This window comes from Delphinapterus leucas, chromosome 1, assembly GCF_059928025.1.
Source record: "Delphinapterus leucas isolate spDelLeu-1000000601 "Yukka" chromosome 1, BTC_Dleu_Yukka2, whole genome shotgun sequence".
Taxonomy (NCBI): domain Eukaryota; kingdom Metazoa; phylum Chordata; class Mammalia; order Artiodactyla; family Monodontidae; genus Delphinapterus; species Delphinapterus leucas.
In genome coordinates, this window is record NC_143129.1 from 96,103,663 (window position 1) to 96,121,720 (window position 18,058).

Sequence of the window (18,058 nt, forward strand, 5' to 3'; positions counted from 1 at the left end):
CATGAAAGGTTTCGTTTGTTAAACAGATGTACCAGAAGTGCTGCTTGTATGATATAGGAAAGTGATGAGTTTCCCTAGTTTATTTCATCCTGCAGCACTGTCTCATAATGTGTAATGTTTGTATTATGAGCCATGAGAGTTAGTGTATGTGATGTACTTAGAACAATGTCTGGCACGTGGGAAGTGCTCTGTGCATGCTTTTCTATGGGCTAAGGTGGTTCTAACATGTTGCTGTCATTTTTATACTCTTTTTCTCAGGATGTCTATCATGTCCACAGAACTTACTGTTCTTGGGCAACTAATCACCTACAGGCGAACATGTTCATTATTAGGTCATTCTGGGCTTCCCTTTTTTACTTACTTGCTTCAGGAGCTTTAGTAGCGACTGTGAGGGATTTTTATCCTGAACCTGATGGCTTTAAGAATTAGTAGCCAGTACCCAGGGTCCCTTCAGAAATCGATAGCTTGCAGATCGAAATTCTACAGATTCAAGTAACCTCAGTCAAAGCTGTCCTTTTTCATGTTTCAGAACTCAAAAAGCAGTCCTTATGTTTTAATATGTCTCATTTTGCATACTGTTCTTTCTATAAACCTTATTTTCTAAATTAAAAACTGGTCTCAATATGTGTAATGTTCCCTAATTGACTATAGTGTCCTCATGTGGCAGCCCCGATCCAAGGCTTTGGTTCTTCTAGTCTCTCTTCCCTGTAAAACAAACATAAATTGAGAGGAATTCCTTTTTTTCTTGCTAAAATTTGGATCCGTCTCCTAGCTTTGAGGAACAACGCTGAGAGCTCTTTTTTTCCTCATATATACCACTGATACGCAGCTTCCCCTACTGAATTCCAGATCTGCATAAGGGAGCCGGTCCGACTTGGCCAGGGTTTCCCTTCATTCACTGCTTTAGGCATTCAACATTTTTGAGCATCTACTTGCACTGAACACTCTATTGCACATATCCCTTGGGTGTTACATACAGTTTAGCTTAACAGCTGAACAATAGACAGGAATGCAGGGGGACTCTGGTATTGAGGCACTTCAGACTTAACAGCAATGTCAACCCTGGTAGAGGCTTTTTTAGCAAGTATTTTTTTGTGACATTCCTGAGAGGTCATCCTCAGGCTTTACTTGACACTCAGGTGACTTTATGTCTATGGCCACACAAATCACCCAACTTATTTTATAAATTTATTTACTTATTTATTTTTGGCTGTGTTGGGTCTTCACTGCTGCGCACGGGCTTTCTCCAGTTGCAGCGAGCAGGGGCCACTCTTCATTGCGGTGCAAGGGCTTCTCTTGCTGCGGAGCATGGGCTCTAGGCGTGTGGGCTTCAGTAGTTGTGGCTTACAGGCTCTAGAGCACAGGCTCAGTAGTTGTGGTGCACGAGCTTAGTTGCTCCGCGGCATGTGGGATCTTCCAGGACCAGGGCTCGAACCTGTGTCCCCTGCACTGGCAGGCAGATTCTTTTTTTTTACAAAAAATAAATTTATTTATTTTTGGCTATGCTGGATCCTCGTTGCTGTGTGCGGGCCTCTCATTGTCGTGGCGTCTCCTGCTGCAGAGCACGGGCTCCAGGCACGCAGGCCCCAGCAGTTGTGGCACGTGGGCTCAGTACCTGCGGCCCACGGGCTCCAGAGCTCAGGCCCAGCAGGGGTGGTGCACGGGCCTAGTGGCTCCACGGCATGTGGGATCCTCCCGGACCAGGGTCCGAACCCGTGTCCCCTGCATCGGCAGGCAGACCCCCAACCACTGCGCCACCAGGGAAGCCCCTGGCAGGCGGATTCTTAACCACTGTGCCACCAGGGAAGCCCCCCAATTTATTTTTTGAACAGAATTTTTTAAATGCTTATGTTGATCCTGAAACTTGACTTACTGGAGCTATTTACTATCATTAGCTCATCTCTTCAGAATTACTCAAAGTTAAATATACTACATACACACTCTACTGTGATTACCTTTCATCTGATGTGCTTTTTTCCCTTCCCCACTGTATTTCTTTCTTTTTCAATAAGCTACTCAGATTTATCCGTCCGTTGTCATACACGTGGTTGCCAAATCTGTCACCATCCTGGCCACTCTGCTCTGAATACACTCAAATTTGTCAGAATTGAGCATAAACACTTCAAGATATCCGACTTGCTCGTTCAGATCTTTTCCTATTCAAAGCTCAGTCTTTCTATTCAAAGCTCCATCTTCCCCTGTTAATTTTCCCTCTTTTTCTTTATTCTTCTTCCTCATAGGGCAGTTCTCCAAGAACTTCTCTCCTCATCTCATCTTTAGTTATTACATTCCCACCGATAACCCCACAGGTCCCCACATTCATTCATTCATTCAACAGACCTTTATTGAGAACCTACTGCAGGGCCGGCACTGTTCAAATTGCTGGGGATACGCAGCAGTGGAAAAAAAAAGTCTCCGCCTTTGTGGAACTCACATGATAATGGGGAAGGCAAATAATAGATAAAAAATAAATTATATAGTATATTAGAAGTTGGTGAGTGCTCTGGAAAAGATACTCTAACGATGTAATGCTACTCAGGAGCGCTGGGGATGGTTTATGATTTTAACTGGGGTGGTCAGATGATGAGGAACAAAAGTAGAGATTCATTTTTCCTCCTTTTGGTAGCTTAATAGAGAGCCGGTTCAGCAGTTTTCAGTTCTCAACAGTAGAACAGGCTAATACTAGCCACTGGCTTCCGAAGCTCCCCTTTCTAACAAGGTCATTTGTATGACCAGTGTCTTAGTCTGTTTGGGCTGCTATAACAAAACACCATAGACCAAGCGTCTTCCAAACCACAGAAATTTATGGCTCACAGTTCTGGAGGCTGGGAAGTCCAAGGTCAAGGTGCTGGCAGATTTGGTATCTGGCAAGAGCCTGCTTTCTGGTTTATAGAAGGCACCCGTGTCCTCACATGGTGGAAAGGGGCGAGGAGGCTCTGCGGGATTGCCTTTTTAGGAGCACTAATCCCATTCATGCAGGCTTCATTCTCATGACCTAAGCACATCCCAAAAGCCGAACTTCCTAATACCATGGCATGAGGCATTAGGTTTCAACATATGAATTTTGGGGTCTGGAGGGGGACACAAATATCCGGTCCATAGCAAACAGGGAGTTTCTGCTATCATAAACTCACATAAATACCCCGTCCATCTGAAGAGCAGGCTACTGGAACTTTGACCATGGCGTGTACAGACCATCCATGCCCAACCTAAGCAGTAGGACAGTGGGAATTTAGGGGATTGAGTACCCTCTACCTACTTCTTTGCTTGTATATCACTCCCTCCCCCCATAAACCCTTCTTTCTCTCTGCACCACATGGCACAAGTGGTATGCGTCCGTGACTCTTTTATGGGGCATCAGGGTAGGCCTCGTTGTGAAGGTAACACTTGAGTAAAGATTCAAGGAAGTGCGAGCAGAACAGCCAGTGCAAAGTAAGGAGCATGTATGACATGTGCAATGTGGCCAGAGCAGCAGAGATGGAATCAGAGGGGCAAGGGAGGCCAGTCTCTGTGAGGCTTTATAGGACTTTAGCTTTTGTTCCGGAATACATGGGAAGCCATTGGAAGGATTTAAACAAAGGAGAGACATGGTCTGACTTTAATAGGATTGTTCTAGAGTCTGTGTAAAAACAGGAAGACCAGTTAGGAGGCTCATGCAGCAATCCAGGTGAGAGATGGTAGCAGCCTGGAACAACATGTAGCCAGATGGGTCACCTTTATACTATGTAACCGAACAGGACATGTTCGGACGTAAGACAGAATAGCAAGAGAAGACCCAAGGCTGTGACTGTAAGGCTTTTGGCCTGAGCAACCGGAAGACTGGAGATTTTTGTAGGGAAAGGCTCAAATGGAGCCTAAAGTCTAGTCATAGCACCCTCTATCCAAGATGAGTAATTTCCGTATCTCTGTATCATCTCTGTGTCTGTCTCTTTACTAATTTGTAAGCTCCTTTAGAGTCGATGCTCTGTCTTATCTGTTTAATCTCCAATAGCACCTTAGCACAGTCCTTGGCACATCAGTAGTTATTTAATAGATGTCTGCCAATTATCATTAAAGAGTAAGGATTTAGGATCAGGTTCACATTTTGATAAACTAGATGCCTATAAATAATCCAAAATCCCTTGAAATGTCAAATGACCTAATTTTCCATAACAATAAGGTCTTATACTCATATTTTTGCTTGTTAATGGCTTTATGTATTTAGACTGTGCAGTACTGAATATAAAGTAGCTGTTTCTTTTCACAATAATTCTAAGTTTTCCTTGTCATATCTTTGAATTTTAGGTTAAAAGAGATTTGTCCATTTACCGGATGTCAGCATTCAATTAAATGAAACCAGTCTGAATCATTCCTACTTTTTCAGTGACAATATATAAAATATACTATAAATACTATATATTTGAGGGAGATGGGGAGCACATATTTGATACTATGTCTATGAATGTTTCTGGGAGTCTAAGAAGAAGACAATGGCTACGTTCTAAAATAAAACCAGGTTAAGGGTCACAAATTTAAATTAAACATTCATTAAATTCTCAGCATGTTCTCTGCTGTTAGGCCATCTGTATACAACCTTGGTAAAAGGAACCTCCTGGATTCCTCGAAGTGTCCCACATAGGAACATAGTCCTTCAGGAAAATCTCTAGGCCACTGCTGGGCCCCAGACTCACAGGGATAGCTGTATTGATGATGGTATCATTGGTACAACTGCCTGATATTTTTACTTTTTTTTTTTTTTAACATAAATGAGTGTAAACACATGTGGTTGTTACATCTTAAGGCTGAGCATTAGGTAATGTCTATCCCAGAGAATAATTAGCAAATGCTTAGTATCATGTTCACTTATACATATAATGGATAATTAAGTGGTAGTTCAAAAATACTTTGATTTGGTCACCAGTACCTTAAAGACTAGTGTTGATTGAGCTTGGTCTCTGCTGTGTACAAATTTCAAATGTTATTGAAACTTGAGTGGATTTTCATTTGCTTGTGAACATGAATAGCCTAATCAAAGCAGAGCATAATACTTTAAAGCAATGCTTAGTTAACCTTAACAAAAGTATAGGTATCAGATACCAATTCACTAGTACTTTATTATTCTGTGAACATTGTGTTCCTCTTTTAATTGACATGCTTCTGTGGCTCTGTCCTCTCAGGCAAGTCTCAGAACTGGATAATATTCACTTATGATGTGCCAGTCAGTTTATTATGGCTATGCTAATAGCTTCTGTTTCAATTAGAGAATTTTAGTACTTCAAGTTTCATTTAACTTGGAAAAGTTAATATTTGACTTAATATTTGAGTTAATATTTTTATAACTCCTAACGAGACCTTTTAAGTCACTAAACTATGAGCCACTTATTTGCTAATGTTCCATGAACATTAGCCCATTTGAGTGCCAGGTATCATGTGAAAATAACCAGAGACCCCCACCTAAGTGTGATGGTCTCTCTGAGCAAGGTTCTCCTTCGTCTGTGCTAATAAGGAATTGAAAGTATTTGAGGAAGGACGAAAGTTAGGTCCTTAAATAAAGCATGCAGTTTGCAAATGATTACTTCAATGAAAAAGGTCTCAACGTAGATTTACTATTATCTCAGTGGATACAGATATGAATAAAAGTTCTTTCTCTCAAGAAGCTTCCCAGAATAATGTAATGTACTAGCAGCAGGCTTCCTATAATATTAGGTGGTGAAGTGGATATTAGGCCAGGAAGTGAAAGGGATAGGAAATAATAATCCCTCAACGTTCCCATCTGAACGTCACTGTTACTCAGCTGTTTCTATTCCATTCCAGGATCTGCACGTACCAATAATTCTTATATTAGCGTCATCTTGGTATAGTCGGAGGAGTATGATGAAGAAAACACGTATCTGTACGTGTGTGTAGAAATAGGTGGATGTATTCTCAGTATGGACAGAAATATGTTTTGCAGGTTAAACCATTCTGCAAAATATTTTTATCAGATACCTTATTCTGACACTGCTTACATCTAGATTTAAATCCATACTTTCCTAGGGAAACACATTATTTTATACTCGTCTACATAGGGGCCAGACATTCAAATGCTGTTTTGCCAGCTTACGAGAATTAAGGACCCAAACACGTTGAAAATTTATGTATAGAAAGGGCGACAACAATAAGTCACGCTACGATATGTAGAAAAGTAGAAGGCATCTTACCAAGCCTTAAAGTGTTTGGCTGAGAGCTACATACTGGGTGACAGGAGCAAAAGGTTAATCAGTTTCTCCTGAGAAGGTTCCTCAGGTGTACAGTATGGTTAATGCCATGAGACATTCAGAAAAATTATAGTTATTGTGGGAATATCATTGATAGATTATGGCTCTCAGGGATCCTGGGGAATAAAACCTGAACATATTTCACGTTCTTCCCTTTATGTTGTGCTGGCTTTTGCTGGAAGTCTTTGAGCAGTTAAGTGAGCAAAAGATGAGCTCAACAAACAGGAGGAGGAGAAATAAGGAGCTTGAAGAATTAAATAGCCTGCCGAGATCCTCATCCATTTAGCAGCTTCAGTTGCTTAGCCCTGGGCCTGATCCCGTGGGGATGCAGAAGCAGCGTAAGAGCCAGTCCCTACTCTCCAGAATCAACGATTCATTGAGCTAGAACACAGGAGCACATGCAGTAATTAAACAGCAGGGCCGGGGAGCGCCATGATGTAAGTGCCTAACAGATGGCTGCAGAGGACAGAAAAGGGGACGAGTGTTATCTGGATTGGTCAGGGAAGGGCCTGAGCTGAGCTTCAGAGACAAGGAGGTTAAGGTTCGCAGAAGCAAGGTGAAGGAACAGCATCCCAGAATGAGTGTGGGAATGGTGTTTGGGGGGTGGGGGGCAGTTAGGAAGCTGGGATGAAAAGAATTTGTGTGGGTAAATGATGGAAGACTTGGTGAGAAAGGCAGGATATAGCCAGACTACGAATTGCTATGGAATTGAAGTCAAGAGTTAGGATTTTATAATTTAGGAAAAGGGATGATGAGTCTGTTTATGGTGAGTAGCTGAGAGGAGGCATTTAGAATAGAATGGAAAGAAAGCTGAAAGTAAGAAGACCAATTAGGAGGCAGTTGTCTTAGTTTAGAAATGGCGTAAGTCCCTGAGTTGGGATGGTGGAGCTGAGAATTTAGTGAAGGAACAACTTTATATCTCAGAGGAAGAGGAGAGTGGACAGAAAGAGCTAAAGAGGTATACTGACCTTGCAAAGATGGTTTGCAAAGAGAACGTGGGAGTAGTTGGAAAAATAACACAATTTTGGGAGGTTGAGCTAGGTTACAGGGAGGGGGATGATGAGTTTGGTTTCAGACAAGTTAAATCAGAGATCGTGACTGTACCTCATGGCAGGGTGATGAAAATGTGTGAAATCACAGACTGGAATTCAGGGGAGGAGCCCCAAGGCATATCCAAGAATCTGTTCCATTCATTGGGGAAAAAAATTAGAGTGAAGCCAGCAGAGGAGCGGAGGCCTAACCACGGTGGGAAGAGCTACCATTTAGTAAGGATGATAATGTTTAGATAAGATTTAAGATGGTTCCAATTATAGGTACTTGACATGAATGCAAATGTTTGCAGGGCTTTTAGGGTTAGGAGAGAGGGGTAGCACAGCGATGTTATGTATTTGGAACAGATTCAAGTCCTCTGGTGAGGCATTATCCATATTCAGGAATGTCAGATATTTTAAGATGAGAGAAAGGTAGATACATTAGATTAGATAACCTGTTTTTGAGATTTAAATAGCATTTAATAGTGTTTTCACTGATTTCTTATTTCTTCCTTCTAGAGTTAACTTATCTTTTGTTATATTTCAGACTCTTGAATTACCTTCATTAGAAATTTTGGGGAAATACTGTCTGCTCTTATTACTCCATGGATAAATAGTCCCAGAGATAGAATCGGGGATGGACACTTAAGAAAGCAGTTTGGGGAGAAAATGCCCCTCATTACAAAGAAGTAATGGAGAGAATGAGGAGTTCTCATTTAAGTTCTCACAAACGTGGGGTAGGAATCTTGGCACTAGATTTTCTGCCGAAAGTAGCGTTAGGGTGCCTTTTCCTCCTTAAATTAAAGATGACATCCTCTCCTCTCTCTAACAGTGGGTATAATATGATCTCGAGGAACACAAAACAAACCAGTTACACTGCATGGCAATAAGTGAATTGCACAGATTGTAAAATTAGCTGTAATAGCATGTACTGCTGCATTTTTAAATAAAAAAGTGTAACTGGGAACATGCAATGGATTAGAAAAGAACCTTGATTATTAACAAGGATATACTTCAGGGCAGGTTAAAAGTAAGTATGCGAAGCCATTTATGAGAAAAGTGTTATTAAATGCACCAATGTATATATGAACCAAAGAACATCTGAACCCTTCCTTCCAATTCCTTTCCCCAGTTTATTTGGTTGGAATCTAAGTATCCCGTTGATGAGCTACTGATGTTCTTAGTATCTCTAGGGCCCCTTCTTGACAGGATTATCTCTGCCATAAACTTTTCAGTAACCCAGGTTCCTTGAAGCTCATCCTTAAGGTGAGAGCAGCCTTCTCAAGAATCAGAATGGTAGCTTTCACATTCCAGACAGCAGCATAGAATAAAGAATCAAAGAGAAGGGTGAAGGTGTGTGCCAGTTGCCTTCCCAGGAAAGGTACCAGAAGTTGCCTTATGATACTTCTGTATATATCCCAGTAGCAAGAACTTAGTATCCCTTCTGGGCAAACATAGCCCAACGAAATAACCTATTACATGGATAAAGGGAGGGATAAATATTGGGAGAAAGTTTACAACCACACCTTCCTTCTCCATTGCAATGGCACCATGGTATCAGCAGGGAGAGTTTTAAAACTGCCTAAGGTGGTACCTGAAGCAGAGGGGTAGATGCAGAGCAGGGTAGCAGTGAAGAGCCTCGGCTCTGGAGTCACGCTGCCTAGGTTTGTATCTAGGTTGTTCTCAAATCTGAAGAAGAAATAGCATGGGTACCTTCCCCTTTGAGTTGTGATAATTAAATGAATATAAAACATTGAGCATGGCATCTAACACTTCCAAACCATTTGATCATTTTAGCTCCGATTATTAAAACGTGAGACGTTTTTGAGCATCCAAATGCATAGAAACTTTCTGTACATTCCTACAAGTTGGGGATAGATTTACTTTCTTTTCCAGATATAATTCAAAGTGGTTTACATTTTAATTTTGGAAGTAACCTAGCATGTGCATGCTTGTTTGGAGGGTGAGTGTGGTTCCTAACAAATTGTCTGAGTGATTTTCTTGAATTTTCAATGGGCTCTGCATGTTTCATTGACACCGCCCTGTAGGCTCTTACTTCTTGTATCAGTTTTGATGTGAAGCATATTTTACGTTAAGAATTTACAGGATCCCCCTCTCCACTGATGTGACAAAGTGGGAATTGTGCACCACATCAAGAGGAGAAGGCCGTCCTTGGATAGAGTGGGTATGCTCTGTTCACCTATAAAGGGATAGATCGCTCTGAATTGCAGAACTAATGTCAGTCAAAATGTAATAATCTGGCTTGTTCTTCATTTAGAAATGGTGATAGGAGACAAGTGGGTGAAAGCAAAGCTTGATATTTCAACTTTGATATGACAATTTTCTTAAGGTTATAGACAACGAAATAGCTGTGTCGAAATATGTTTTGCCAACACCTAAATGGTCTTTGCTTCTCTCTTTTTCTTTCCTTCTCTAAGCCCCTTCTTTGTTCTGTGGGTTTTCTTTTGTAACTCCTCCAGACTACAGCTTTGTTCCCCCTTCTTCCACTCCTTTCTGGTCAGGTACTGCTTTACTGCTTTTATATGTCTTTTCAACTTGCTTTTGTTTGCAAATAAAATATTTTGACTTCTGTGTATGGCTTCTCATGTAGATACACCTCCTCACAAACAGCCCCTCGAGTCACATTCCCACCATGCACTTTCCTTTTCTGTCATCAAGTCATCGTTTGTCTTGACATACCACTCCTCTGGTTTTGTGTGTGTGCTCATGTTATGTATTTCAGCAAGACATTTTCTCTTTCATCAGCTGGAAAGAGTTGAGAGCTGAAAGTATAAAGGGGGAATGAAGCACTCCATAAAACTAGTTTTCCTGAGGATCAGAAATTTTAGTTGAGAAAAGCCAGTGTTCATGTATTTCCATTAAGAAAATAAATAGGCCCAAAATCCCAACTTTATCTCCAAATATAAGAGTACAATTCGGTCCAAATTGCTTTAAAGGATGACTGTGCCCATCGGTTTGTGCAGGGCATTCTGGTCTTGATTTCTGTCATTAGCCAGAGAATGTAAGGGCTGTTTATGTGACACATAGGGGAGTACATGTTGGCTGGATAAAGTATGTTTTCTTACAGATTTTTAAAAATTAACCTCTAAGTCCCAATGGAATAATTTAGTACCAGAAGGCCCTTACAAGTCATCTAGTATAGACCTTTCATTTTATAGGTGAAGAGAATGTGGCCCAGAAGGGTTTAGAGACCTGTACAAGGTCACACAGTTAAGTTGAGGATGGGTTTTTCCATCACTGGGATGTTTTTATGTACACGGCTCTAAGAGTAGTGCCCCAGTAATGGGATGGTTTTCAGTAAGAAAACTATTAAAGTGGTTTGTGTCTGAACAGTAAAATAAAATGACCTATTTTTGCTCCTTTACAGTTCTGAAATCTACAGCATTGCTATTCGTTTATCTTATGACGGACACCTGGAGACTAAAAAAAATTTCTGTCATTGCAGAGCCCTGAAAAATAGGCCAGAGATCCCGGTCTCCAAGTGGGCAGGCTCTTCCAGGGTAACAGGTCATAACTGCAGCTGCCTAGGCACTGGGAACTGTTAAAAATATGGATGTGTGGCATTTCCCGTGTTTTTTTTCTTATACTTCAGTTTCTCTACCGTTTAAGGTTTATAAAGTCCCACCAATCTCAAGTGAGTGATTCTCAGAATCACTGAACATATAATTGAAAACACTTTATAACCCCAAGGAGCAACAGGTAGAGATGTTAATATAAAATGTGTCATGAAACTCTAGAGGCAAACAAATGTACAGCTTGAACAGAATTTTCCTTTCAGGACAGGCAGGTGAGGGCAGGGAGGTAGTTAGCTCTGCTCCTACCATTTAAAAAAAAAAACAAAAAACTGAATATAGGAGGCAGATGCCCTGAATCTTCTTTTTGATTAAGTATTTCAGTAAAGGTTTTCTATAAGGCAGTATTTGTTTGAAACAAGATAAATGGATGGTGTTTATCTGTTTATTCTGTGAAACATGATTTAAGCTTCTTCACGAGTACAATTATATATAAAAGAGTAACTGTCCCTAAATAGTTTTAACTGAAAACAAAGGCTGTTCGTGGGGAGGGGGGAGGATAGAAGTGATGACATGGATTCAACAAGAGACTTTCAGAGCAAAAAAAGTTGGTTGCTTTGAGTCTTAAGTTGAAAAGTTTACAGGATAAAAATGTGAAGCTTTACCTCTATGGTAATAGAGGTTCAAGTTAAAAATGGATTACTATGCCATCAATAGGAAATTTATGCTGGTTATTTGAGATTCTATCTCCTTAGGTAGTAACTTAGATATTAGCCTTTGTTTTTTTTAAACTACAAAAACTAGTCCCTGTTTTGAAGTTCCTACGAAGAATGTGAAAACAGAACAAGTTTTTTAAACTTTGTGAAATGAACTTGACTACACCCGATTGAATTGAAACAGCAGTTCTGCTGCTTTCAAGCCCCTCTGCCATCATCACTAGTCTGTGACAAAATCACGGCCGTGCATTTTGACAGCATCTATAACATCCATCTGATTAGGTGCTTATGGTTGGTAAACTGCACATCAATTCTGACGCCCCATCGTTTCTTTACAGTGTTAAGTCCAAAGGTGCTGGGCATCGCCATCGCTCGGTATGACTTCTGTGCAAGAGATATGCGAGAATTGTCCTTGTTGAAAGGAGACGTGGTGAAGATTTACACGAAGATGAGTGCGAATGGCTGGTGGAGAGGAGAAGTAAATGGCAGGGTGAGCTGTCCCTCTCAATGTGCTCATCACATGAATGAAGGGGGCTGGGCAGCCGCTGGCGCCCATTGTGGTGGGGGGAACCCTACACCGTGTGGCCGGCTTCACCCCCCAGAGCCCTGGCTCCGCACGGTGGTGCTCCTTCCTGAAAATAGGCACTCAAGAAAAACGTGTTGAGTGAATACGATAGCGGCATCAATAAAGTTTACTTGGGCAAGTTTGATGGCTTCCTGTTGGGAAAAGGGTTGAGCACATCAGTTCTTTTGAGTCTCTAAGCCTCTTTTTAAGTCTAGAGCATAAACTTTATGTGGAATACAAAATATCTATAAGAGCTGATGATCTAAATTGGAAAGAGTGGGGCATAGGACCTCTGTCTTTATATCTTGTTCTACAGCAGAAATAGGAAGCATTAACTAGTAGAGCCCCTTAATTTACATACTTGTGTGCTAGCAGATTAGAACGCTGTTTAAGGGTATTGTATTCCACCCTTTCTGTCACTCACTCTATTGGGCTTTTAGGAGCAGTTTAAACCGATCCTCTTCACCTGCAGTGGACATAAAAGGCCAGATTAATTCGGGGTGTTATGAAAATGAAATGCTCTGTAGAGTCCTTTGAAGTGCCAGATGCAGAGTCACATTGCTGTGTTGGTTGCTTTTCCTTTTTAGGTGGGCTGGTTTCCATCCACGTATGTGGAAGAAGATGAATAAATTCCAATCCAGCGTTGCGCCCCGCACCAGGAATTTCAGAGAAGGGATAAATAGAAGCCTGCACAGCATTATGAATTCACTGAAGTGTTTAAAAAGCTGCCTTTCTGGCTATTCAACATCCTCCCTCTTTTTCCCCTCCTAAGTCTTAATGCTGGGGTTTCTAAAGATGCTGGTACTGCCAGATTAATGGCTCGCCTAGAGCTGTGCAAGAAACAGCCTGCCTGCCTGTCATTGTCAGGGACCAGGGCAAAGCCAAAAGCTTTTCTTCCTCCTGCAAACACATTGGTTCATGTTTCTTTTTCCTTCGTCCAGTCAGACGCCATGGATGCCAGCCAGCCATTAGTAAATGCTTAACACATAGTTACTTTCTTCTCACGTGCCATTCACCAGAATTTTTGATGGTACAGAGAAGCAGAAGTTTAATTTTGCTCTTCCCAGCATGAAGAAAAATGGGAGTTCTACCACTGGGGCAGCTTATTGGAAAGATCCAGCATTGCTTGTCTTAAATTGCTTCACAGGGTGACTCATTGCCTGGCAAACACTTTTACCCCCCGATGTTACTCATGTTAAAATATAAGAGACAAATGCTCAGGTTTGCTTCATAAGTGATATTATATGGGAGGGGGGGGGTCCATTATTCATTTGGTGCCCTGATGAGATTTGCAAACTTTTTCATAAAAAGAAGACATACAGAAGAGTACATAAAAGAGTATCTTCATATTAAATCTTCACAACCTTCATGACTTCATAGGGTTATTTTGGAAATGTAGTACTTCACTTATGAGATAATCTTGGTTGGGTGTGTTTTAGGTAGTCACAAATAACCTGAATTAAGGTGGCATTGTTTACAGAAACAGACCAAGGGCTATGATTTATAGTAAGTCATTTTAGAGAAGCAACATCTATTAACATGCCTTTTTCTCCCCTGACACCTCCCCCCCAGCCCCCCCCCCCCCCGCAGAAAAAAGACCTGCGATATATTGCTGATTCCCACATTTTCCTGGAGGATTTACAGTAGCACAAACAACCTTGTCGAGGATTTTTGAAGGAAAGCACAGCAAGGTCCTTTATGCATTTCAGGGACAGAAGGAGGGTCACTAGACTTTTCTGGTCTTATTCACTGGGGGATCCCAGCTCTCACTGAGGCTCTTCCCATCTGAGGCCATTTCTGGGTGTGTATTAACCAGTGGGAAGATCAGTCTGCAGTGCACTTATTTGACCAAGTCTTCACCCTTTATGTGAGGAGTCTAAGTACATTTTTCCTGGGATGTACAGAGTGCCCAGTCAAGACAGTCAAGTTAAGACACTAACTTGGCCCTTTCCTGATGAAATATTTTCTCCATAGCGGAAGTCATGTTCTGACAAGACTCGGAGAGTGTTTGCAGAAAACATTGAAAGTATTAACTTAATAGAGCCAAAGTGGGAACATTTAGTTCTGAAATTTTGGACCATCTCTAAAATGAGGTGGGCGTGGCTGGCCTTCTCCCCAACCCACCTGAGGGCCAGAACTTGATGTTCATTGGACACGTCTCCCTTTAGAGACCCTCGTGGGCTAGGACTTCTTAAATAGAATAGATTCAGGACCTTTACCTCAGAATTATGTAAACTGTGATTGTGTTTTAGAAAAGTTATTATTTGCAAAAACCAGTTAAGTTTTTGTATATGTGTAAATGATCATGAAATTGCGTTTTATAAGATGTTCTGTACAGTAAAGTTATACCCTCAAGGTGTATCTTGGAGTGGATTCTTTCCCATAAAGTCTTATCTGCAACACCGTGTCTGGGGAATGTTTTGTCTGTTACTGTCTGCCAAATGTTATGGAGAGGGCAGCTTCATAAACACTCCTGTGTACACTATTGTAACTTGTGCTGTTTCTTTTATTGTTGTTTTAGCCGATAGACTCCCTCTCTTTCTTGTTGCATTTCATGGACCTGGGGGTTTCCCAGCAGAGGATATTAGAGTCCCTTTTCATGACGTTGCCAATTACATCTTTGTCTATGTTTAATACTTCATATTGGAAACTTTAATGCTGCGAATTTGTGTAGATTTCTAATACCAAAGACAGAAGTAAATGTTTTTCCATACTTTGTCTTGCCTGTATGCAGCCCTGTGTAATATGGTGAATTAGAGTGGTATTTCACTTTGTAATATTTTGTAAATATGTCAATATAATAAATAGTTACTACTTGCATTATATCGAGAGTTGAAGTCTTTCCATAGAACAATGCCATACATAATTCAACATGTACCAACCTCATCAGAAACACGGGGCTAGAAGCCCTAACTTTGATCTGGTTTAGCTCAGGCTTGCTGCCTGAACAGTTATGAACAGTGGCCTGTAAGACATACTCAGTAGTTGCAAATAATATATTGTTGACATGCTTCCCGTGTGCCTCGCACTGTTCTAAATGCTTTATGTGCTCTAACTTGCAGTAACCCCAGGAGGTATAATCCCATATTATCTCCACTTTTCAGATGAAGAAACAGGCATTTCAAAAGGCTGTAGCTTGACTCAGCTCTCAGAGCTGACAAGCGTCGGAGATGGAGTTCCAAGTTGGACAGTCTGGCTCCAGAGCCTGTACCATGACAGACACTTAGATTAGGGTCAAGAGGGAGATTAGGGATGTTTCTAAGACTGCACAGCTGAGAAGCTATGATACAAGATATCGTAACGATAGAAGAACACAGAATTCAGAAATGTTCTCCTATTCCTGCCTCTTTAAAGAAAGCCCCAAACAGATATTGCCTAGAGAGAGAGGTGTCAGAGGAGATTGAGCTTTTTTTCTATTTTGATTCAACTTTTCCACAGAAAATGATGAACTGCTAAGCCAGAGAGACACAGAGGCAAGCAAGTCTCCCTTGGCAGAGCAGGCCTGCGGGTTGTCCACAGTGGTGGAGACCGGCTAGCTCAGGAGAGGGTGGAAGCCCGTTCCTTCTAAGGAAAAGTCAGTTCCACGGTAGTAGCTTCTGGTTGATGTCACCAGTACCACTATGCTCAGAAATATAAGATCTCCCCTATTTCATTATAGTACAGTGGGTTATCCCAACCCTTACTCCCTTTACTTGAAGGGCTGATTCCTTTGGAATTCTCTTCGACATGTTAACATTTATGTGACTTTAGACCTTGCATCTTATTATCACCACTCTCACCACCACTGCCAATCATGATAAGAACTCCCTCAATTTATTAGTTAACATGGGATATATCCTTTATAAAACATTCAAATATTTTGTCTTCCATCAAGTAATTGAAGTAAAATATGTTGATAATTAGTCTTTAGGTGCCTTCCTCTGTTCTATTTAATTTGACAGCTGTATAGAAGAGTGATGAAGGCATATCCCCAGACCTCAGACTGCGTATCTGGGTTCACATCCCACCCTTGCCACACAGGGCCTCAGCCAATCAGTATGATAACAGCAGGTACTTCACAGGACGCTTGTGAGACTCAACTGAGACCATACGTAGGATATGAAGTGGAATGGTGCCTTGCTTACGTTGAGCCATTTCTATCATCATCATTATGGCTACCATTGTCAGATGGGTTTGCTGGCAAAATGTGGGTGGTTGCTATATTAATCTTTGAATTCCTTCAGTATAATGCAGACTCACTTACTGGATTAAGGGGCAAAAGTATAGATTCTCAATTAGACAGTGTCTCCAGGAAGGAAGTTAAATCGTTTGGTATTATAGAAAGTGGAAGTTTTAGCAGTCACACCTGGGTTCAAACCCCAGCCCTGTCAGTGACTTTCTGAGCACCAATTTCATCTTCTGTAATAAAGGGATAACCATAAGTGTCTGAGAGAGCTGTTACGAAGAATAAACCATAACATATGAAAAAAGATGCCAGTAAAGAGCCTGGCACATGGTAGGTCCTCAGGAAATGTTGGTCCCCTTCCCCTGAAGAACTGTAAAATACTTCAGAACCAAATTATGGACTGGCAGCTTTTATTTTGAATACTAGAGCTCATGCTTTGTTTCTTGCACACGATTACATTTTAAGCATTCAAATTACAGATGGAATAAAAAGGCGTGTGTTCAGGAAGATTAATATTCAAACCCACAATCTCAGAAGTTGAATTTAACAGCGCCACACTATTTTGACTAGAAAAATGAGATTTTCACCCAGCTCATAATCATGTAAACTTAGTTCATTAGTCACTTCATTTTTCACTGAAACTAGTTTTCTGGGATTGGTTGGACTCTGATTAGAAATGTTATGCACTCGCATCTGGCAGACTTTGGAAGGTACCTTATTGTAAATAATGAACAAGTCCTGAAAAATAGGTCCAAGAGGAATCCTTTCTCTAGTTAGGTGCCATCAATTAGGATTCGGGGACATAGTGACAGAAGAGCAAACAATTCCTCCGGAAGCACTCTAGACTGGCCGTTAGAAGGTTCCAAAATTTCTAGGCACAATACAATCACAGTGACCCAGATATCGAGAGACCTCAGAGCAGAAACAGAATGAACACAAAAGTCACTCCATGCCCTGTCCGCTAATGGACACTGGCGTCCGTGTTGAGCCCTGAGGGGGAAAGTGAACTCCAGAATGGCCGACCTGCCCTCTGCAGGCACAGCCATTGCCCCTCACCAGCCGAGTGACCCTGGGCAAAGCACACAGAGCCCCTGTGTCTTTGGAGAATGAAGGGGTTAACTGGTTGAAAACTGTGATTCCATCCTAACTCCAGTGGTTTTGCGAAATTATTCTGAACCATGGAGGAAACACAAAGAAATTCAAAGACTTCATTGAAACGCAGAGGTTTTAAGATATGCTAGCACTTAACTGTGAAAGTTGTACTCACAATTCTTCACAGTCATTTCATGGCTGTTAGTGGCACAGGGGCAGCCCCGAGGGTCTGCTGTACTCACACTGGTACCCTTAGCACCTGTCCACGACCACATGCCAGAAGTCAGGGGACGTTTGTACAGTGAGCGAGTCCCCAGCACTCCTATGTGGGGACCTGTGGGCACTAGCTCTAGATTCTGTGGCTGCACAGCTAAACGTGCTTTGGCTTTGACTCCAGCAGTTGAATTCTGTGTGGATGGTTACAATCGAACCCCTGAAACCACCGCTACTCATGGTCGCACTGGAGACTGGCCAGTTCTTGGCCAGTGTCATGACACCGGCCACCTCTCTCTCTTTCTGAATTAACTGCTTGGCACGTGTGCTCTGGACAGCACACCAGCCCTGCCACCACAGCAGTACATTTCAGTTGTACTGCTCTCTGCCCATAGAAGGCACAATACAAATGATCTCGTTTAGTCACCTTTTCCTTCTGCCAATGATAAAAAATAAAAAGTCTCCCTTCATCTGAGACCTACAGATCGCGGAGCCTTTTCACATACT

The 18,058-nt window shown here is 41.6% G+C and overlaps 1 protein-coding gene across 3 annotated transcripts in view; it reads left to right on the plus strand.

The window, feature by feature from the left end:
- The window catches only part of VAV3 (vav guanine nucleotide exchange factor 3), a 397,836-nt gene extending 382,932 nt beyond the window's left edge, over positions 1-14,904 (plus strand). For 2 of the 3 annotated variants that reach the window (XM_089918777.1, XM_022584188.3), the window contains 2 exons: positions 11,855-12,006; positions 12,669-14,904. In XM_089918777.1, the coding sequence (XP_089774903.1) occupies positions 11,855-12,006; positions 12,669-12,710 (194 nt within the window). In that variant the 3' untranslated portion in view covers positions 12,711-14,904. Of the gene's footprint in view, positions 1-9,705; positions 9,790-11,854; positions 12,007-12,668 lie in introns of all 3 variants that reach the window. The other variant, XM_089918787.1, reaches the window with a different exon arrangement.
- Positions 14,905-18,058: the final 3,154 nt, after the last annotated feature.